The sequence below is a fragment of the Scyliorhinus torazame genome, chromosome 13 (assembly GCF_047496885.1).
Source record: "Scyliorhinus torazame isolate Kashiwa2021f chromosome 13, sScyTor2.1, whole genome shotgun sequence".
Lineage (NCBI taxonomy): Eukaryota > Metazoa > Chordata > Chondrichthyes > Carcharhiniformes > Scyliorhinidae > Scyliorhinus > Scyliorhinus torazame.
Genome location: NC_092719.1, coordinates 194892986 through 194916520, shown reverse-complemented (window position 1 = coordinate 194916520; position 23535 = coordinate 194892986). Strand labels below are relative to the sequence as shown.

General features: G+C 52.1%; 1 protein-coding gene across 2 annotated transcripts in view; it reads left to right on the top strand.

Moving 5' to 3' along the window:
• LOC140388480 (inter-alpha-trypsin inhibitor heavy chain H3-like) overlaps positions 1 to 23535 on the top strand; it is a 121551-nt gene that overhangs the window by 54659 nt on the left and 43357 nt on the right. For both annotated transcript variants that reach the window (XM_072472748.1, XM_072472746.1), the window contains one exon: positions 12278 to 12403. In XM_072472748.1, the coding sequence (XP_072328849.1) occupies positions 12278 to 12403 (126 nt within the window). The remainder of the gene's footprint in view (positions 1 to 12277; positions 12404 to 23535) is intronic.

Sequence of the window (23535 nt, the reverse complement as noted above, 5' to 3'; positions counted from 1 at the left end):
TTGAATTCTCTGGCGATTCTCTGGCCCGCGATGGACTGAGTTGTCGCCTGTTTTCGGCTGGTCCCGCCGGCGTATGTTACGACAAGTACCTACCGGCGGGACCTGGCTCCGGGGTCCTCCGGGGGGTGCAGGGGGATCTGGCCTCGGGGGGTGCCCCCATGGTGGCCCGGCCCGCGATCGGAGCCCACCGATCTGCAAGCGGGCCTGTGCCATGGAGGCACTCTATTCCTCCGTGCCGGCCGGTGCGGAGATGAACACTCCCTGCGCATGCGCTGGGGTGATGCCAGCACACGCTGGTGCTCCCGCGCATGCGTCAACTCGCGCCGGCCGGCGGAGGCCCTTCGGCACCAGTTGGCGTGGTGCCAAGCCCCTCCGCGCCGGCCAGTGCGCCGCAAACCACTCCGGCGCCGGCCTAGCCCCCTTTGGGGCGGCCCGACGTCGGAGTGGTTCACGCCACTCCTTTGCGCTGGAGTTGCCCGCCGCCGGTTTCCAAAGAATCCCGCCCCACCTTGTTTACCCTTTTAAAAATGGCCCGTGGAATAAAGATGGGGAGACACTGAAAAAGAAACTGGAATCTCGGGGGGACCGTCATTTTCACTGCCTGTACCCTTCCAGCCAGTGATAGCAGGAGCATGTCCCACCTTCAAAAGTCTTCCTTCATTTGGTTCACCAGTCGGGTCAGATTTAGCTTATGTAGCCGTTCCCATTCCCGTGTCACCTGGATGCCGGGATACCCAAAGCTTCTCCCTACCACTCTAAATGGCAACTCCCCCAATCGCCTCTCCTGCCCCCTTGCCTGGAATGCAAACATCTCACTTTTCCCGATGTTCAATTTATAAGCCGAAAACCGGTCAAATTCCCCCAGAGTCCTCATAATTTCTCCCATCCCCTCTAGTGGGTCAGAAACATATAGGAGCAGGTCATCTGTGTGTAGAAAGACTCTGTGTTCCACCCCTCCCCAAACCAGTCCCTTCCAGCCCCTTGAGGCTCTCAGTGCAATTGCCAGCGGCTCTATGGCCAGCAGTGGGGCTGGGGCGCATCCCTGCCTCGTCCCCCGGTGCATTGTTTTTTTAAATTCTTAACTTGCTCCTCGTTTCTGGCCTCGAACAGGTTTAGGAACAGGCTAACAAACTGCCCCCAAGAATCCATAAGCCTTCCTCCGACCCGCGGATGGCATACTTAATCTTCTCCGGGTGGAGAAATTCCGATAGGTCAGCGAGCTAGTCTGCAGCTGTGGGTGGTGCTACTGATCGCCAGCCGAGCAGGATTCTCCGGCGTGCGATTAGGGAAGCGAAAGCAAGGGCGTTAGCCCCCTTCCCCATGTGTAGTTCTGGCTCCTCCGATAACCCGAAGATTGCCACTATCGGGCATAACTTCACCCTCACCCCCACAACCTTGGACATTGCCTCGGAGAAGGCTGTACAGAACCCAGCAAGTTTGGGACAAGCCCAAAACATGTGGGTGTGGTTGGCCGGGCCCCTCTGGCACCGTTCAGATTTATCCTCCACCTCCGGGAAGAACCAGCTCATTCAGGTTCTGGTCAGGTGCGCTCTGGGCACCACTTTGAGCTGCATTAGGCTTAGCCTTGCGCAGGAGGAGGTGAAGTTAGCCCTGCTCAGTGCTTCGCTCCAGAATCCCCACCCCACCTCTGCCCCCAGTTCGTCCTCCCATTTTTGTCTGGTCTTGTCCAGTGGTGTTCGAGCTCTATCCAGTAACTGTCTGTATATTTTCCCACATAGTGGTATCTAGCATGGCTGGGTGGAATCTGTGATTGCAGCAGATAGGGGCCATTGGGGACATTATAGTTATCCCGAAGTGTTGTCTCAGCTGGGTCCATGTTCTCACCGTAGCTGCGACCACTGGGCTCGTTGTGTATCTTGTTGAGGAGGATGGGAGAGCTGCTGTAGCCAGGGCCCGGAGTGTTGTTCCTTTACAGGAGGCCTCCTCCATTTGTACCCAATCTGTGCTGGGTTCTTGTACCCATCCCCTCACTCTTTCTGCCGTTGCAGCCCAGTGGTAGTACTGTAGGTTTGGTAAAGCCAAGCCCCCTTTGATTTTCCTTCTTTGCAGTGTTGGTTTGGGAAGCCTCGGGTTCTTACTGATGCACGATCAATTGCACAAAGACTAAAGTTGGGTACAACTGTGGCTTTATTACAGTCAGATGTGTGACCTCCTGCTGCAGCTGGCGAAATGGCAGGGCACTGGAGGTCATGCATATTTATACAGTTCTCCGTGGGCGGAGCCAGCCGGCAGGAGCTGCTGGCGAACCTGTAGTGCAGGTCCTACCTTACATCTCCTATTACAGTGGATCACCGCATTCACCACCTGTTAAAAATGAGTCCGGCGGGGGTGACGTGAAGCTATATACAATTAGTGCAATTATATACAGTGGTAGGGAAAGAAAAGTCCATGTTGACAGTCTGGAGTCCGTTAAAGGTTCAGCCGGTCCGGTGCTTTGGTGCTTCGTTGGGAGTGGTGTAACGGTGGCGGCGAATTCGGTGCTGGCGGTGGTGGAGGTGGCACCGGAGGCGGTGGTGATGCTGGCCAGTCATCGGGGAACTCCGGGAGCGTGCAGAAGTCCTCTTTGTCCTCTTGTGCGGAAAAGGGGAGGGGGGGGTGCCCTGGTGGGGTCAATATTGGCGGCGCGGTGGGAGGTCAGGGGGGGCGGCGCATTGGTGGGGGGGGGGGTGTTGGGGTGGAATCTGACGGTGCCAAGTCCCTGAGTGAGACAGTGTCTTGGCGGCCGTCGGGGAACTCAACGTAGGCATATTGAGGGTTGGCGTGGAGCAGGTGAACCCTGTCCACCAAGAGGTCCGCCTTGTGGAGTCGGACGTGCCTACGGAGAAGGACTGGTCCTGGAGCAGCGAGCCAAGTCGGGAGCGACACCCGGATGTGGACTTCCTGGGGAAGGTAAAAACACGTTCATGGGGTGTGTTATTAGTGGCGGTGCACAATAGTGACCGGATGGAGTGTAGAGCGTCAGGGAGGACTTCCTGCCAGCGAGAGGCTGGGAGGTTCCTGGACCATAGGGCCAGCTGGACGGCCCTCCAAACCGTCCCATTCTCCCGTTCTACTTGCCCATTCCCCCGGGGGTTGTAGCTGATCGTCCTGCTGGAGGCTATACCCCTGCTGAGCAGAAACTGACGCAGCTCATCGCTCATGAATGAGGATCCCCTGTAACTGTGGATATAGGCGGGGAAACCAAACAGAGTGAAGATGGTGCTGAGGGCCTGGAAGACGGTGGCAGACGTCATATCGGGGCATGGGATGGCGAAGGGGAATCTGGAGTACTCATCGACCACACTGAGAATGTACGTGTTATGGTCGGTGGAGGGGAGGGGTCCTTTGAAATCCACGCTGAGGCGTTCAAAGGGACGGGAAGCCTTCACCAGGCGCGCACAGTCTGGCCGGTAGAAGTGCGGCTTGCACTCCGCACAGACCTGGCAGTCCCTGGTGACTGTCCTTACTTCCTCGACGGAGTAGGGCAGATTGAGAGCTTTGACCAGATGGTACAATCGAGTGACCCCTGGGTGACAAAGGCTGTCGTGTAGGGCCCAGAGTTGGTCCACTTGTGCGCTGGCACATGTACCTCGGGAGAGGGTGTCTGGGGGCTCGTTGAGTTTACCGGGGCGATACAAGATCTCGTAATTATAGGTGGAGAGCTCGATTCTACACCGCAAGATTTTATCATTTTTGACCTTGCCCCGCTGTGTGTTATTGAACATGAAGGCTACCGACCATTTGTCCGTAAGGGGAGTGAATCTCTTACCAGCCAGGTAATGCCTCCAATGCCGCACAGCTTCAACGATAGCTTGGGCCTCCTTTTCGACGGATGAGTGTCGAATTTCGATAGCATGAAAGGTGCCGGAAAAGAATGCCACGGGTCTGCCTGCCTGGTTTAGAGTGGCGGCAAGGGCGACGTCTGAAGTGTTGCTTTCTACTTGGAAAGGCAGTGACTCGTCCATTGCGCGCATCCCGGCCTTGGCGATGTCTGCTCTGATGCCGGCGAAAGCGTGTTGTGCCTCAGCCGTGAGGGGGAATTGGGTGGACTGGATGAGTGGGTGGGCCTTGCCCGCATGGTTTGGGACCCACTGAGTGTAGTAGGAAAAGAACCCCAGGCGACGTTTGAGGGCCTTTGGGCAGTGGGGGAGGGGAAGTTCCATGAGGGGGCGCATCCGGTCGGGGTCGGGCCCGAGAAGTCCGTTTTGGACTATATAGCCGAGAATGGCTAACCGGGTCGTGCTGAACACACACTTCTCTTTGTTGTAGGTCAGGGTGAGAAGAGTGGCAGTGCGGAGGAATTTATCGAGGTTGGCATCGTGGTCCTGCTGGTCATGGCCGCAGATGGTGACATTATCTAAGTACGGAAAGGTGGCCCGCAAACCGTACTGGTCGACCATTCGGTCCATCTCTCTTTGGAAGACTGAGACCCCATTTGTGACACCGAAAGGGACCCTAAGGAAGTGGGAGAGGCGACCGTCCGCCTCGAAGGCAGTGTATGGCTGGTCCGACTTCCGGATGGGGAGCTGGTGGTAGGTGGATTTCAGGTCAATTGTTGAGAAGACTCGGTATTGCACAATCTGATTGATCATATCAGATATGCGTGGGAGGGGATACGTGTCGAGCTGCGTGTATCGATTGATGGTCTGGCTGTAGTCCACGACCATCCTGTGTTTCTCCCCAGTTTTAACCACTTACCACTTGGGCTCCCCAGGTGCTGTTGCTGGTCTCGATAGTACCCTCCTTAAGCAGCCGCTGGACTTCGGACCTGATGAAGGTCTTGTCCTGGGTGCTGTACTGTCTGCTCCTAGTGGCAACGGGCTTGCAATCCGCAGTTAGATTGGCAAAAAGGGAGGGGGGATCGACCTTGAGGGTCGCGAGGCCGCAAACTGTAAGGGGCGATAAGGGCCCCCCGAATTTGAGGGTGAGGCTCTGGAGGTTGCACTGGAAGTCCAGGCCCACCAGGAGTGCAGCGCAGAGATTAGGAAGGACATAGAGGCGGAAGTTACTAAATTCTACGCCCTGGACCGTGAGGGTGACTGTACAAAAGCCTCGGATCGGGACGGAGTGGGATCCGGATGCTAGGGAGATCCTTTGATTGGCAGGGTGGACCACGAGGGAGCAGCGCCTTACCGTATCTGGGTGAACAAAGCTTTCGGTGCTCCCAGAGTCCAGCAGGCACGAGGTCGCGTGGCCGTTGATTTTAACCGTCGTCGACGCGGTGGCCAGGTTGTGCGGGCGAGATTGGTCCAGCGTCATTGAAGCGAGCTGCGGTTAGCCATCGGATGCGAGCGTGTGCGGTTCCGATGTCGGGATGTCCGGGGACCCTGTGGGGGACAAGATGGCGGTGCCCATGGTGCACACATTGCAGGGTCGGGACAAGATGGCGGCACCCATGGTGCGCACATTGCGGGGTCGGGACAAGATGGCGGCGACAAGATGGCGGCGCCCATTGGTCGCACAGGGACTCGGGAGGTGAAGATGGCGGCTCCCATTGTGCGTCTGGCGTGGGGAGGGGGGCGATAGCAGGCGCGATCGCAGCGACTGCGCGGGCCAGGCACACAGCCGCGAACTGCAGGTTCGGGCCGGGCAGTGTTGGCGGAGGTGCTCCTGCTGACCGCAGAAGTAGCAGCGGGAGGGGTACGATTGTATGTTACGGGATGCGACCGTCATGGAGAGCGCCAAGGTTTTCGTCTCCGCCAGTTCGAGCGCGGCCCCTTCCAGTAATCGTTCTTGGATGCGGTACGACGCAATCCTCGTCAAGAAGGCATCGTGCATGAGGAGATTCGCGTGTTCCGCAGCCGTAACGGCCTGACAGTCACAGTCCCGGACAAGTGGAATTAGGACCCGCCAGAAGTCTTCGATGGACTCACCAGGTAGTTTTGAGCGGGGGGCGAGTACATGCCTGGGAAGAGCGTGTTCGCCTTCTGCGCGTAGTGTTCCTTAAGAAGTTCCATTGCTTTTGTGTAATTCGTGGCATCTTGGATCAACGGGAACACGCTAGAGCTCAGTATGGAGTACAGGACGTTTATCTTCTGAGCCTCCGTTGGCTCGGGGTCCGCAGCCTTGATGTAGGCCTCAAAACATGCTAGCCAGTGAGTAAAATCTTTTCTGGCGTCGATGACTGTGGCAGACGTCATATCGGGGCATGGAATGGCGAAGGGGATTCTGGAGTATTCGTCGGCCACGTTAAGGATGTACGTGTTTCGGTCGGAGGAGGGGAGGGGCCCTTTGAAGTCCATGCTGAGGCGTTCAAAGGGACGGGAGGCCTTCACCAGGTGCGCCCGGTCTGGCCGGTAGAAGTACGGTTTGCACTCCGCGCAGACCTGGCAGTCTTTGGTGACCGCCCTGACTTCCGCAATGGAGTAGGGTAGGTTGCGGGCCTTTATGAAGTGAAAGAACCGGGTGACCCCTGGGTGACAGAGACCATCGTGTAGGGCCCGGAGTCGGTCCACTTGTGCGATGGCACATGTACCTCGGGATAGGGCGTCCGGGGGCTTGTCGAGCTTACCGGGACGATACAAAATCTCGTAATTGTAGGTGGAGAGCTCGGTCCTCCACCTCAAGATTTTATCGTTTTTGATCTTGCCCTGCTGTGTGTTATTGAACATGAAAGCAACCGACCGTTGGTCAGGTAATGCCTCCAATGCCCCACAGCTTCAACAATGGCTTGGGCCTCCTTTTCGACGGAGGAGTGCCGAATTTCAGAGGCGTGGAGGGTGCGGCAAAAGAATGCCACAGGTCTGCCTGCCTGGTTGAGGGTGGCGGCTAGAGCGACGTCTGATGCATCGCTCTCAACTTGAAAGAGGAGGGTCTCGTCGACCGCGTGCATCGCGGCCTTGGCTATGTCGGCCTTGATACGGTTGAAGGCCTGCTGAGCCTCGGCCGTCAGGGGGAAAACTGTGGAGTGAATGAGTGGGCGGGCCTTGTCCGCATAGTTAGGGACCCACTGGGCATAGTGTGAGAAGAACCCCAGGCATCGTTTGAGGGCCTTGGGGCAGTGGGGGAGGGGGAGTTCCATGATGGGGCCCATGCGGTCGGGGTCGGGCCCTAGAACTCCATTTTGCACCACCTAGCCAAGGATTGCTAAGCGGTTGGTGCTGAACACGCACTTCTCCTTGTTATACGTTAGGTTCAGGAGTTTGGCGGTGTGGAGAAATTTGGAACGGTTAGCGTTGTGGTCCTGCTGGTCGTGGCCGCAGATGGTGACATTATCCAGGTACGGGAAGATGGCCCACAGTCCATACCGGTCAACCATTCGGTCCATCTCCTGTTGGAAGACCGAGACCCCATTAGTGACGCCGAAGGGAACCCTAAGGAAGTGGTAAAAGCGGCAGTTTGCTTTGAACGCCATATATTGGCGGTCCGCCTTGCGGATGGGGAGCTGGTGGTAGACAGATTTCAGGTCCACTGTAGAGAAGACCCAGTACTGTGCAATCTGATTGACCATATCAGATATGCGTGGGAGGGGGTATGTGTCGAGCTGCGTGTACTGATTGATGGTCTGACTGTAGTCAGTGACCATCCTGTGTTTCTCCCCAGTCTTTACAACTACCACTTGGGCTCTCCAGGGGCTGTTGCTGGCCTCGATGATGCCTTTCCGCAGTAGCCGCTGGACCTCCGACCTGATGAAGGTCCTGTCCTGGGCACTGTACCGTCTGCTCCTGGTGGCGACGGGTTTGCAATCCGGGGTGAGGTTCGCAAACAGGGAAGGTGGGTCGACCTTAAGGGTCATGAGGCCGCACACAGCAAGCAGTGGTAGGGGCCCGCCGAATTTCAGAGTTAGGCTTTGGAGGTTGTACTGGAAGTCCAGGCCGAGTAGCAAGGCTGCGCAGAGGTTGGGGAGGATGTAGAGCCGGAAGTTGCTGAACTCTACGCCCTGGACGGTGAGGGTGGCGGTGCAGTACCCCCGGATCTCCACGGAGTGGGATCCGGAGGCCAGGGAGATGCGTTGGGTAATGGGGTGTACCACGAGGGAGCAGCGCCTTACCGTATCGGGGTGGATGAAGCTCTCCGTGCTTCCGGAGTCGAGAAGGTGAGGTGTCTTATGGCTGTCGACTTCCACCGTCGTTATCACAGTTGCGGGGTTGTGTGGCCGGGACTGGTCGAGCGTGATGGAGGCGAGCTGCGGCTGGTGGGCCCCAGTCTGGTCAGCGGCGTTTGCGTGCGATGAGTGGCCCGAGAGGTGCCCGACGAGCAGGGGTCCTGAGGCGGCATCTAAAATGGCGCCGAAGATGGCGTCGCCCACGGGGCGCCCGTATCGGGCGGCGTTAAAGATGGCAGTGCCCACGGGCCGCACGAGGTCTGATGGGGGGAAGATGGCGGCGTCCACAGGCCGCAAGAGGTCTGATGAGGGGAAGATGACGGCGCCCACGGGCCGCACGTGGGTTGTGGGGGCGGAAATGGCAGAGCACACGGGTCGCACGTGGGGGTGCAGGAACAATGGGGCTGGTTACAGCGGCGGTCGACCGGGCCTGGCACACTGCAGTGCGATGTCCTTTCTTCCCGCAGGCCTTGCAGAGTGCACTCCGCTCCGGGCAGCGCTGGCGGGGATGCTTTGTCTGCCTGCAGAAATAGCACTTGGGCCCCCCGGGTTAGGCTGGCTGCCGCGCGACGCAGGCTTGGGGTTGGCTGGGGGCGGTCGCTGGTGCGGTCCACGATGTCCAGGATGGGGTCGCCAAGCGATCGGGGGCGTACGCTTGTACATTATGAGAGGCGACCGTTAGTGAGGTCGCGAGTTTCTTGATCGCCGCGAAGTCAAGCGTACTCCCTTCTACGAGGCGCTGGCGGATGTACGCCGACCCTATGCCCGTAACGAAAGCATCCCTGATTAGGAGTTCAGAATGTTCAACGGCCGAAACTTCCTGGCAATCGCAGTTCCTCGCCAGGGTGTGCAGGGCACGCCAGAAATCTTCCAATGACTCACCGGAGAGTTGTTGCCCCGTGAACAGGAGGTGCCTGGCGTAAAGTTTGTTGATCGGCCGTGTGTAGTTCTCTTTCAGAAGCGCCATGGCCTCAGTGTAGTTGGGTGCGTGCCGGATAAGAGGAAAAATATCGGAGCACAACCGTGTGTACAGGATCTGTAGTTTCTGTGCCTCTGAGGGTGGTTCTGTCACTGGTCCGATGTAGGCTCCAAAGCAAGCTAACCAGTAGTCGAAGGCCGTTGTGGCGTTGTCTGCTTGAAGATGCAGCTGCAGGCGATCTGGCTTGATGCGAAGGTCCATCGCTGTAAAATCTCTGCTTAATAAATTGATGCACTATCAATTACGACGAGAGTAGAGAGTAATCGAGGCTTTATTACACAGAGATGTGTTTCCTCCTACAGCTGCTGCCGAAATGGCTGCAGCTCGGTGAGCACACACATTTATACTCCGCCTACTGGGCGGAGCCAGCAGGCCGGGATCTACCCCCGTACCTGTAGTACAGGAGCCTTACCATATGTGTACTGTATACAGACAGTGGTGACTAGCACAGATACCGCTGACCATGACGTACCATCCCCCTGGCTCCGTAACTGTCTTGGTTTCTATAAACCTCGTCCTCTTGTTAATTATTATTGCTACCCCCCTAGACCTCGTCCCGTAACATGAATGGTACGTCTGTGCCACCCAGCCCTTCCTTACCAGCAGTCGGTCCTACTCCCTCAGGTCCATCTCTTGTAGGTAGATTATGTCTGCTTCAAGGCTTCTTAGGTGGGCGAAGACTCTGGATCTTTTCACTTGGCCGTTGAGATCCCTTACATTCCAAGTAACAATCCTGGTGGGGGGGTTTCTGACCCCCCTTTCCTGCAGGATCACCCATACTTACCTGGTGGACGCGCCCCTGCACTCGGGGTTTCCCTTTGTCCAGGGGCCGCCCAACATGGGCGCCAGCTATATGTACACCACGTGGATGTGCCCCTGCACTCCAGGGTCTCCCTTTGTCCTGATGCCCTCCCGAGTGGCTGTTTGCGGCGCCGTCTTGGTTCCTCACCCCGCTCCATGCCTGCCGAGGCCTGTGTCTATTCTGTTTCTCTACCTCAATCTTCTCTTTGCTTCTCTTTTGTTCTGCGCTCTCCCCCGACTATTCTCCATACACCCCCAGCACCTGCCCCTCTGTCCCCATCCGGTGTTCTTTCCCCCTTCTGCCCCCCCCCCCCCCCTTGTGCCAGGTGCTCCCCCTCCTCTGAGAGGTGCGCCACGGCCCTCCTTTCTTCCTGCCCTCCGTGTTGGCCCTCATCGCTAGCACGGTGGTCCCCCTCCCAGTACTTGCCCAGCTCTGGCCCTGCTTTACCTTCCTCCTACCAGCCCTTGTCTCGCCCTCCTCTCCACTTTTCTCACCCTCACTTCCCTTGCACCACTCCCCCCCCCTTCGCATTGAGAGAAGAAACAAGCCCGGAAATGAGGCAGCACAGTCCCGCGCAAAACAAAACAAATGTGTACAGTTCATGCTATTATTATCTCTGTTTGCGGTCTGTCCTCCGCTCTTTGTTCCGATTCTTCCTTTCTTTTCTGCCCCCGTGGCTTTCATTGCTGTGGCGACTGTTCCTCCCCCAATTTGTTCGATTTAACAAACTCATCAACCTCTGCTGGGGTTTTAAAATACAGCTCCTTTCCTTTGAATGTTACCCAGAACCTGGCCGGGAATAACATCCCAAATCACACCCTACTTTTGTAGAGTGCTGATTTTGCTCTGTTGAACTCAGCCCTTCTTTTTGCCAGTTCCGCCCAATGTCCTGGTACACCCTTATATTCTTCCCTTCCCATGTGCACGATTATATCTGCCGGGCCCACCTGAGGATTTTTTCCCGGTCCTGGAACTGGTGTAGCTTTGCGATAATCGCTCTGGGCTGCTCCCTGGCTTTGGGCTTGAGTGGAAGTGACCTGTGTCTATTTCTGGGGGGTTTGGAAATCCTTCCCTTCCCACTAGCTTGCCCAGCATTTGGGTGATGTAGCCTGTTGGGTCTCTGCCCTCTGTCCCTCTGGCAGACCCACTATTCTGACGTTCTGCCATCAGGACCTGTTTTCCTGGTCCTCCACTTTCCCTCTTCGGCTTCCCTGGGACGTTACCAACCTTCGCACCTCGGTTTCCAGAGCTACCATCCTGTCGCTCTGGTCCGAGGCAGCCTTCCCCAACTTCAGGATCGTTTTCTCCTGCGCCTCCACCTTCCTTCCCAGGCCTTCGATGGTTCGCTGCATTTTGTCTGCTGTCTCCGACAGCATCTCCTTCATCATCATGTGGAGCTCCATCCTGATCGCCTCCTTTATGGCGTTTAGCTGCCTTTTTCAGCACGCTTCTCCACTCTTCCCCCTGTGCAGGGGGGATGATGGTCGCCGCATCCCCTTCCTGCTCTGCTGTTTGGTTCACCAGCTTTTCCCCTTCCAGGTTCGCCTGAACCCCCGTCCCATCTTGTGGGGCCGCCTGCCTGTGCACCCGCCGCTCCTGCGCTTTTCCCTCGCTGCTGCTCCTTACATCTCGCCGTCCCCTCGATTTGTTATTTTTTACAGCCATAGTCTTTTTGTGTACCTTTTGCCTTTGGCTGGGTTTTGGTGGGCTTTTTAAGCTGAAATTCCCGTTAAATTGCCTCTGCTAGGTTCGTTTGGGTCCGCTCAGCACATCGCCGCCACCGGAACGGACGGTCTGCCTTTCTCTTATGTCACTCTTTGCTTTTCCCATTGTTTATGGGGAGCTCTCCCTCCACCATGTTAATTGGCCGGGTCTCCACAGACCTACTTGACCATTGTTATAACCCCATGGAGGTCACGCGACAAGGACCATCTGGTTTCCCGGGACCTCCGCAGAATACAAACTTCCCCGGTAACGGGGCGGGGCTTCCCTTTAAAAAGGAGAGCCCTTACTTGTATAAAGATCCCCTCCTTGGTGCAGGTCAGGGAAAGAGACCCTTAGGGGAGCGGAGACATGTTGTCTTGTTAATAAACCTACCTGCCGATTATGCATGCTGCTTTATGCGGATTCTACAATCATGCTTTGGAATTTTGTCCCAGTGAAATTCTCTTGATTGTTAAGAACAGGTAGTAAGTTGACACTTTAACATCTGAATTTTAGTTGCATAATTTATAATTTTGTTGGTGTTGTAGAAAACATATAAATTTAAGCCCAGACAGAAACATGTTTTTTTTTAAATTTAAAGAACCCAATTATTTTTGTCCAATTAAGGAGCAATTTAGCGTGGCCAATCCACCTACCCTGCACATTTTTGGGTTGTAGGGGTGAGACCCATGCAGACACTGGGAGAATGAGAAATATGTTAAAGATAAATTTTTGTTCTTTGTTTCAGGAACAAATTTAAATGATCCCATGTTGGAAGCAGTAAGGCTTCTGGACAAGGCCCATCAAGACAAGCAATTGCCTGAAAGAAGTGTCTCCATGATTATTTTGTTAACTGATGGTAAAGCAAATGAAGGTTAGTGAAAAATAAATGTCTTCTATTTCTATCTTGTGAAAGTCTGTCTAACGGAATTAAATTTTGAAACCTGACCGGAAACAGATCTGAGTCGGGTGATATCAGGCCATCAGACCTTGTGTTCTTGAGCTTCCTTTGTTGCTGATATGTAGTCCCATGAAAACATTGTAACCTTTCATCACGGATACCTTCAGATAATAAAACACAAAAACAGGAATAAAACATTTTGCTTTCCTTTTAGAAATTGCCAAACCAGAGGGATTGTCTAACTTTAAAAATTCAGGCCGGCATTAGAAATATTCCTGGGTTCACTTCCTTTTGTAGTCAGAGTTAATTCCATTGTCCTTAATCTGTCTCTGCAGTAGTGGGACACAGGAGAGTAATAGTTGTCCCTTATGATGAAAACTGAACTTCCAACTGAATAAACAACTTGTATTCAAATGGCACATTTTGTGACCAAAGGACTTTCCAAAGCACTTTGCAGAAAATTAATTATTTTTGAAGTTTAATCACTACTACCAATTTTCTCAGAGATAGGTTCAATAGAGTGCACTATATTCACAGCTGTAAGATTTTGGGTGCCCTCCAATATATTTTAAAATTTGTCCTGAAGTTGGTTGAGAGAAAATATTGGTCAGGAAACAATGAGAATTCCCCAGCTTTTCTTCTAGACCGAGTTGAGACAATTTAATGTCCCATCTGAAAGACAACGGTCGGGGTTCTTCATCGGCTGACGCCAAAATCAGGCAACGTGATTGGGCGGAGAATCGGTTCCGCCGCCTAATTCGCAGAGGGTGCCGATTTGACGCCAAATCGCAATTCTCCGTCACCTCAACAGCTGTGTCAATGCAGTCCAGAACGCACGTACGGTAAACACCGTTTGCATATCATTAGCCGGCCCGTCACAGTATTCTCCGGGGCCTTGGCCATGCTCCGCGTTCAATGGGCCGAGTTCCTGACGACGCGGTTCACTTGTGCTTTTAGAAATCGTGAAACTGGAATAGTGGCTGATGAGGGAGAGAGAGGAGGTAGGACACAGAGTGGAATGACCATGGGCTGTCTGGTCGGACTAGCTTGGGGGGGGGGGGGGGGAGAGGAGAGGTGATGGGAGTGCGGGCCGTGTGGCCTGGATGACCCCCAACGGGACTGGGGCAGTGTCCAGGCAGGGACTGCCATTGCCATGGCCTACAAGACAGCCATCTTGCTCCACACCCCACAGACCGCCCACCTTGGCCCCTGGTTCTGCAGAGAGTGACACCAGCCATATAGATGCTCGCACCTCTCCCTCCGCCATAAAACCCTCCCACCCGGCTGCCACCCGCGGGGGAATCACGCAGCCCATTCAAGGGCAACGGCCAATGTAGCCCTACAGTGCCACCGGGTGGCGAGCGCATAGCTTACCACTGGCAAAGGTAGCTCCAGTCAACGGTACCCCGGCAGCAGGAACATGCTCCAAGGCCAGAGGCCCCCACAGTGCTGGGCAATGACAGGGCCAGGGGTGCGGAGCTGGGTGGGTGAGTGGAGACATGCGGGGTCTGGTTGGGTACAGGGGTACACACCAAGCTAACATGTCGGCCTTTCGCCTCCTGCAGACAATGGATATTGAAATTCAACCAGCAATGCTGAGCTTCCTGCTGGTCACCGCAGCCCTGGGGGGTGCCGTGCAGCTGTACGAGCTGGCGCTACGCGAGGAGGAGGAGAAAGCTGCAACAGCGGAGCATGCAGCAGCGGAGCCTGCCCCAGAGGAACAGAAGGCAGCTGCCCATTATGGAGAACCGGCAGCCCAACAGGCCAATGAGGAGGCGGTGAAAAGGAGGCGCCACATGAGGCCTCTGTCATTCAAGGACCTATCGGACCGGGCATGCTGCCAAAGACTCTGGCAGAGCAGGGAGACAGTGCGACAAATCTGCCAGATATTGGCGCAGCAGGGTATGGGGGAGGTCACCTGTTCCCGGTGGCTGTCAGGGTGACGGTTGCCCTAAACTTTTTTGCTATGGGGTCCTTCCAAGCGCTGAGTGGGGACTTGTCTGGGATCTCACAAACCTCTGTTCACAGGTGCATCCGCACCATCACGGAGGCCCTGTATGCCCAGGCGGCTCAATACATCCACTTCAATACAGAACGAGCCCACCACGATGCCCGGGAAGTGGAGTTTACCGCTGTCGCCAGGATGCCCTGGGTCCAGGGGGTGATCGACGGGATGCATGACCCCTACGAGCACCTGCAGGTGACAGGCCTCTCTACACTGACCGAAAGGGGTTCCACCCGATGAACATGAGCTGATATGTGACCACGTGTGGACGTGGGTTAGTGGCAGGGGCACAGTGCTGCCTACTCACCCTGGCCGGCCTGAGGAGGTTGTGCAGTTTCTTCCGGCACTGCTGGCCTGTGTTGCTGGTAGCACTGACTACTTCAGCTACCTGCGCTAAACACGTGTCATTAAACACTGATGCCAAAATTCTGATGAAGGCCCTGGCGAGGCAACTGGAGAGTTGCGTGCCAGAGGTAGTCGCGGAGGATCAGACAGGCTTTGTCAAAGGCAGACTGGGATATTATTCCTATCACTGAAACATGGCTAAGGGAGGGGCAGGACTGGCAGCTCAATGTTCCAGGGTACAGATGCTGTAGGAAAGATAGAACAGGAGGTAAGAGAGGATGGAGAGTTGTATTTTTGATGAGGGAAACTATCACGGCAAAACTGAGTGGGGATATATCCGAGGGTTCGCCCACTGAGTCTATATGGGGAGAACTGAAAAATAAGAAGGGAGAGATCACTTTGATAGGATTGTACAACAGGCCCCTAAATAGCGGGAAATTGAGGAGCAAATATGTAAGGAGATTACAGATAACTGCAAGAAAAATAGAGTGGTAATAGTTGGGGACTTTAACTTTCCCATCATTGACCGGGACAGCCATAACATTAGGAGCTTGGATGAAGAGAAATTTGCTGAGTGTATTCAGGAGGAATTTCTCATTTAGTATGTGGATGGCCCGACGAGAGAGGGTGCAAAATGTGATCTCCACTTGGGAAATAAGGAAGGGCAGGCAACAGACGTGTTAGTGAGGGATCACTTTAAGACCAGTGATCAGAATTCCATTAGTTTTAAGATAACTATGATAGGTCTGGCCCAAAATTCTAAATTGGGGCAAGGCCAAGGTATTAGACAGGAACTTTCAAAAGTTGATTGGGGGAGTCTGTTGGCAGGCAAAGGGACGGCTGGTAAGTGGGAGGCTTTCAAAAGTGTGTCAACCAGGATTCAGGATAAGTACATTCCTTTTAGAGTGAAGGGCAAGGCTCGTAGAAGAAGGGAACCCTGGCTGACTCGGGATATTGAGGCCCTGGTCAAAACGAAGAAGAGAGGCAAGGACTGATTAGGGACAGTCAGCATGGCTTTGTGAGTGGAAAATCATGTCTCACGAATTTGAGTTGAGTTTTTTGAAGGGGTAACCAAGAAGGTAAATGCGGGCAGTGCAGTCGACGTTATCTACATGACTTTAGCAAGGCATTTGACAAGATACCGCATGATAGGTTGTTGCATAAGGTTAAATCTCACAGGATCCAGGGTGAGATAGCCAATTGGATACAAAATTTGCTTAACGACAGAAGACAAAGGGTGGTTGTAGAGGGTTGTTTTTCAAACTGAAGGTCTGTGACCAGCAGTGTGCCTCAGGGATCAGTGCTGGGTCCACTATATTTTGTTATTTATATTAATCATTTGGATGCGAATTTAGGAGGCATTGTTAGTAAGTTTGCAGATGACACCAAGATTGGTGGCATAGTGGACAGTGAAGAAGGTTATCTATGATTGCAACGGGAATTTGATCAATTGAGCCAAGAGTGAAATATTCCATGTGAGCACGCGGAGGGGGATGGGGGATCAGAGCTTTGAAACGTGCTGCTCAAGCTGGTTCAAACAAAATTCCAATACCTGCGGATCCCAATAGCCCAAGACTGGACACGGATCCATAAATGGAACCTGGCGAGTCTGATGGAAGAGGTACGGCAGCACAGTGGTTAGCACCGTGGCTTCACAGCACCACGGTCCCAGGTTCGATTCTCGTTTGGGTCATTGTCTGTGAGCAGTCTGCACGTTCTCCCTGTGTCGGCGTAGGTTTCCTCCGGGTGCTCCGGTTTCCTCCCACAAGTACCGAAAGACGTGCTGTTAGGTGAATTGGACATTCTGAATTCTCCCTCTGTGTACCCAAACAGGCGCCGGAATGTGGTAACAAGGGGATTTTCACAGTAACCTCATTGCAGTGTTAATGTAAGCCTACTTGTGACAATAATAAAGATTATTATTAGAGGGAGTGACAGAGGTGGGACTCACTCCCACTCACCCCGGCAGGGAGAGTACAGATAATAAAAATGAACGTGCTGCCCAGGTTCCTCTTCCTATTCAGGTCCCTCCTGAACTTCGTCCCCAAGGCCTTCTTCACCAAAGTAGACATGTTAATCATAGAATCAAAGAATTTAGAGTGCAGAAGGAGGCCATTCGGCCTATCGAGTCTGCACCAGCCCTTGGAAAGAGCACCCTACTTAAGCCCACAACTCCACCCTATCCCCGCAACCCAGTACCCCACCTAACATTTTGTTTGGATTCTAAGGGCAATTTAACATGGCCAATCCACCTAACCTGTACATTTTTGGACTGTGGGAGGAAACCGGACACCCGGAGGAAATCCATGCAGACACAGGGAGAACGTGCAGACTCTGCACAGACGGTCACCAAGCTAGGAATCGAACCTGAGGACCCTGGAGCTGTGAAGCAACAATGCTGAACACTGTGCTACCGTGCCACCACAATCATGCCATTTGTCTGGGGGAGGGGAAGAACTGAAGGATCTGCAAGAACGTCCTACAGAGAAGGAGAAATATGGACGTACTGGTCCTTCCAAACCTCCAAGTCTGCCACTGGGCAGCCACCACAGAAAGAGTGCGGGGATGGGGCAAGGAGCTGGGAGCGGAATGGGTAAAAACAGAGGAAAACTCCTGTACGGGGACATCCTTCTGAGCAATGGCCATGGTCCCACTCCCATTCCCTCCAGACAAGTACTCAAGAAACCAAGTTGTTGTGGCCACACTGAGAACGTGGAACCAACTCAGTCACCACTTCAGACTGGTAACAAAGTGCACCACGGCCCCCATCTGCAAGAACCATAAATTTGCCCCGGCGACAATAGACGCCTCCTTTAAAAGGTGGAGACAGGACGAAAGGACACTGATGGTAGGGGACCTATACATAGGTGGCAGAGAAGCGACCCCGGGGAACTGACAGATAAGCTCCAGCTCCCGAAAGGGAGCGAGCTGCGATATATGCAGTGAAGATAGTCTTCCGCAAGGAGACAGCAACATTCCCCCAGTTACCAGGACACTCCAAATTCTAACTGTGAGTGAACTAGGAGACAGTAACTGCGCTGACATGTACGTACGGCTACTTTAGGAGGTACGGTCACCACTGGAGAAATGGGAAGAAGAGCTAGGTGTGGTTATCGGGTGAGGACTCTGGTGCATTGCACTGCATAGGGCGAACTCCACCTCCTCATGCACAGGGCTCAGCCTAACACAGCTGAAAGTGGTGCACAGGGTGCACTTAAAAGAATACGCATGAATAGGGTCTTCCGGAGGTGGAGGACAAATGTGAGCAGTGCCATGGAGGCTTGGCCAACCACACCCACATGTTCTGGTCTTGTCCTGGACTTATCGGGTACTGGACCGCCTTCATCGAGGACATGTCCAAGTCTGTGGGAGTGAGGGTGGAGCCGTGGCTACTAGTGTCGGTCTTCGGGGTATCGGAACAGAACTCTTTACCGGGAGGACGGTGCCGCCCTAGCCTTTGCCTCCCTGATCGCCTGCCGGAGACTCCTTCTTGGCTGGAGCTCGGCAGTGCCACCCAAGGCCACGGACTGGCTGTCCAACCGAGCGGAATTCCTTAAATTGAAAAAAATAAAATTCTCCATTTAGGGATCGGAGTAAGGCTTCCAGAACACATGGAATCAATTCACCAGCCTGTTCCAAGACCTATTTGTAACCAAAAACTAAAATGTGAGGGGAGGGAGGGAAGGGAGACCAGGTTGAGAATGGATAACTGAACAAATGGAAGGGGGGCGGTAGGAGGGTGAAGGGAGGGTGTAGAAATCTACCATGAGGTTTAAGTGTAGTCTCGTTCGTATACACTTCAAAACTCAGTAGAAAGTTAAGTTACACTTCTCAGGTGTGAAATAGAAATCCTCTTGTGGTTACAAATCAAATGTTCTCAATAAAGCCCTTGCCAGCAAAAAGACTTGAAGAGATATAATTGACTTAGTAATTTACAAACAGATTTATCTTTCAAAAATACAGTAATGTTTTTTTTGTTCAAAGCAAAAACAGCTTGCGCAGACTTTAAGAGTTAGAATGGAAATATGAAAACACGAAATAAGGATAGTGAATAGTTAGGTAAAAGGTATAGAGTGATCCTGGATAGAAAATGTCTGCCCGGACCTCTATGTTTGAAGAGAATGTTGTCAGTCTGACTCCATCTGTCCTTGCCCCTACAATGTGCTGATTGGCTTGGATGGGTCTCAAATGCATTTGGGTGGATGGTTAATTGTCAGTCATCAATGTGCAACATATATGCGGATATGTTACATCTTTGGGTACCTTCTTTGTGTTGGGATGTGACTTACACTTTTAACCAATTCTAGTTTTTACTGGTTTTACTGCTGATTGCAATATTATTTGTATTCTGAACAATGGTGGATTCATGTTGTCATGGTGCTTATTTTGACCTTGATCAGATTGTGGTATAGCTGCACAACTTCTGCAATTCTGTTCATTAGAACAATGGATAGTTTATCATGTCAATTTAGAAATGTTGCATAAACTCTAGCTAGCCTTTAGATGTTTCAAATTCAGTGTGCTTTGCCACTGCAAATCCTGAAAGCTGTGTGTTTTTGTAATCTAAGTTATGCTTGAAGTTTTATGATGAAATTCATTTTAAAATGGATTTTAAACTGGATGGATCCCAACCACCCACAAAGTTTCTCCCAGATAGAGATATCTGAGGGTCTGTCAAGCTTTCTGACTTTTTGAATGTGAGCTGCCAAATCTTTAACTTCTTTTGAATTATCTGGAATAATAGTGCAACACTCCGCACCAATCAGGGCGCAGGTGCCACCTTTTTTGGCTAGCACATAGTCAAGTGCCATTCGATTTTGTAGTGCCACGGTTCGAATTGCTCGCATTTCATCAGAGATTTTGTTTGGGGCATTGGTGGTATCATCAGCTACGTTTTGTATGATGGTTTGTTATTTTATTGAATTTGTTGGCTACCCTTATTTCCCAATAAAAAGGAATAATTTTAGCATAGATTGCATCTTGTAATTTGATAACCCGTTTATTTCTTCGAGTAATTGGTTCTGATAGATAAGGGAGATGAGGGAGGTGACGGATGGCAGGTACTACATATCCTAAATAGCAAGATCCTGATCAGAATTTTGGAAGCCAGGACTATGCTTTGTTATTACAGATAAAATATGTTCCATTATAAGCCAAATATTGGTAAATATATTCCAAAGACCAATGGTCTATGAATGTTTTGTCACTTATGATATTGTGTATACCTTTTATTATTGAGGATCGATCAGCTCTGTGTTTTGCACTATTGGTACATTTATAGTCTGTGTTTACATCAAAATAATTAGTACAAATACTATGGCCCATCTTCACCCCTCTGGGGTCATTACTAGTGAGACATATTGATCCTTCTTGTTTCAGAGTATTTTGGAGATTAATAGGTAGAGGATTTTTATTTGTGTTATATTTAGGTTGATACCATCGTGGAAAAAGTGTTTAGTGGATAACCTGCAAATTTCCAGAAATTAGCTATTTGCTTTAAATAAATTTGGTAGCTTCCTTTCTGACATGAAACTGCTCCAGGATGGGATACTGCAGAGGAAGGGGCGCTTTGGTAGATGTACCATTCTGCTGTTTCTGAAGCATTAAAGGGGATAGTTAAGAAAGGAATGCCTTCTCCTGAGTGAGTGGGGGTTGCAATGCATACCCAACAAGTGGAGATATTAAACATTTTTGCATAAATCTTAGATGTATAAAGGAATGTGTTTTCATTTAATTCTGGGACAACATTTACAAGGCCAATTATATAACTGAAAATGAATATTACGGCAAACATTTTTACAGATCTTAATACTTATACGCGCGCTTCACACGTGACGCGTGGATCCAACTTTTCTTTCCTTTCAGTTTTACAGCAGACTGGGTGGTGAGAAGGACTAAAGAGTGTCCTTCCCACTTTGATCCTAGAGGTTCCTTCTGTAGTTTCTTTACGTAGACTTCCTCGCCGGGCACTAGATCATGCCACCTTCTGGGGGGTCTCCCCAGGCAGCCAACACCTGTTGAGAAGCAGAACTAACAGCATTTGTTAGATTTTGACGATAAGTCAGCAAAGTATCACTCATTAAATGACAGTCTGCCTTTCACAAATCAATAGTCCCTGGCAGAGACATTGGTCTGCCTGTGATGATTTCAAATTGACTTAAGCCTGTTGTTCTGTTTGGTGTTGCTCTAATACTGAACAATACTATTGGCAAGGCTTGGACCCAATTCATGCCTTCTTGGTTGTATTTAGACAATCTTTCTTTCAAAGTTCGATTCACACGTTCCCCTTGTCCTGATGGTTGTGGATGATAAGGACAGTGTAAATTCCAGTCAATGTTTAATAATCTACACACTTCCTTACAAACAGCACCTGTAAAGTGGGTTCCATTGTCTGAGTCAACGCTAGCTGGTACTCCCCATCTTGGGATGAAGTATTTACAATGGCACTTTGGCTGTATGGGCGGCTGTGGCTCTCCCAGCTGGAGCAGCTTCTACCTATCTAGAGAATTTATCCACTATTACAAGGACGTCACTGTACTTTTGGCATTTCGGAAGAGTGATGTAGTCTACCTGTATATCCTGGAACGGTCCTGCAGGAGCAGGAGCTTTTAATTGAGGCATTGTTGTTATAGGTCCCAAGTTATTCTTTTGACAGGTTATACAACGGTTTGATACCAATTGTGCATATCTTTTGAATCCTTTACCAACCAACTCCTCTGGAATCGACCCATCATTTGTTGGGGTGATAGATGGCCCCATGAATGGATTTGTTGGGCCAAAAAGGACATCAGTGCTTGTGGTTCTACTGGTTTATCAGTCTGAACTGGTCTCCAAATATCATCATCATACAACTGAATACCTGATTCTAACCATGTCCATTTTCTTTCTGTGTGCAATTACGTTGCATTTCACGTAGATCCTGTAATAAGTTGGTCACTCCCAATTTGTAAATGTGATTGAATTCCACATACCATTTTTCCCTTGCTGCTTGGTCTGCAAGAGCATTTCCTCTTGCTTCCGTAGTGTCTTCATGAGTATGGGCTTTGCATTTTAGGATTGATACTTCTTTTGGCAAGGCCATAGCTTCTAGGAGATCTCGTACTTCCTTTCCATTTCGGATAGGTGTACCTGCAGTTGTGAGAAATCCTTTTTTTCTCCACAGGTGGCCAAAATCATGTGCCACTCCAAAACCATGGGCGAAATCCTCCGTAATCGGCGTGATGTCCGCCGACCGGCGCCAAAAACAGCGCAAATCAGTCCGGCATCGCGCCGCCCAAAGGTGCGGAATCCTCCGCATCTTGAGCGGCCGAGCCCTAACCTTGAGGGGCTAGGCCCGCGCCGGACTGATTTCCGCCCCGCCAGCTGGCGGGAAAGGCCTCTGGTGCCCCACCAGCTGGCGCGGAAATGACATTGCCGGGCGGCGCATGCGCGGGAGCGTTAGCGGCCGCTCACGGCATCCCCGCGCATGAGCAGTAGAGGGGGTCTCTTCCGCCTCCGCCATGGTGGAGACCATGGCGAAGGCGGAAGGAAAAGAGTGCCCCCACGGCACAGGCACGCCCGCGGATCGGTGGGCCCCGATCGCGGGCCAGGCCACCGTGGGGGCACCCCCCGGGGCCAGATCACTCCGTGCCCCCCCAGGACCCCGGAGCCCGCCCACGCCGCCTTGTCCCGCCGGTAAGAGAGGTGGTTTAATCCACGCCGGCGGGACAGGCATTCTAGCAGCGGGACTTCGGCCCATCCGGGCCGGAGAATCGCTGGGGGGGGGGGGGGGGGGCCCGCCAACCGGCGCGGCGCGATTCCCGCCCCCGCTGAATCTCCGTTGCTGGAGAATTCGGCAACCGGCGGGGGCGGGATTCACGCCAGCCCCTGCCGATTCTCCGACCCGGTGGGGGGTCGGAGAATCCCGCCCAAGATCTGGAGTCAGTTTAGATGTTAGCAGTTTTATCTTTTGCCGCATGACATGCTTCTGTTAGTGCTTTTAGTTTGGCCTGTTGAGCTGACGAACCTGGGGATGAACTTCCATCAGCTAATATTTCATATGGGCTTGTGACCGCCCACCCAGCTTTTCTGACACCCTTGTCAATAAAAGAGGAACCATCTGTGAATAGGATTAAATCTGGGTTCTGTAGTGGTTCTTCTCCTACTAAGCGTACCTCTTCCATTTCCTCTATTATTTTCACACAGTCATGTCCCTCCGCCCTCCTCCCTTTTGTTCCTCGGGAAGCGGGAGCAAAGATGATGGGTTTACTGGACTGGCTCTGTGAAAACAAAGGTTGGCCTCTTCCAAAACTGCTGTCCATCTAGTCCATCTAGCTGATGTAACTTGTGATACTCTGTTCATGGATAGTAGAGAGTGGACTGAATAGGCATTTAATGGTTAACAGTTGGTTTAAGACAAGGCCTGATGTTGCCATTACAGCTCGACGTGTGGCTTCCATGGCTCTTAAACAGCTGCCAAATGCTAGTGCCACATTGTCAAGTTTAATGGAGTAGTATCCAACTGGTCTTAACTGATCACCATGTTCTTGAGCTCGTATTGCAGTCATGTAACCCTCTTTTTCATGAACAAAATGGTAAAAGGTTTTCCATTGTTTGGAATACCTAGAGCTGGTGCTGAACATAGGGCCTTTTTCAGATTTAAGAATGATTCCTTTTGTTCAGTGTTGAGGTTAACCGTGTCTTTTGATTTTTGGTTACCTTTTAAAAGATCATTCAATGGCTGAGCTATCTGAGTGAAAGAATCAATCCAATTTGT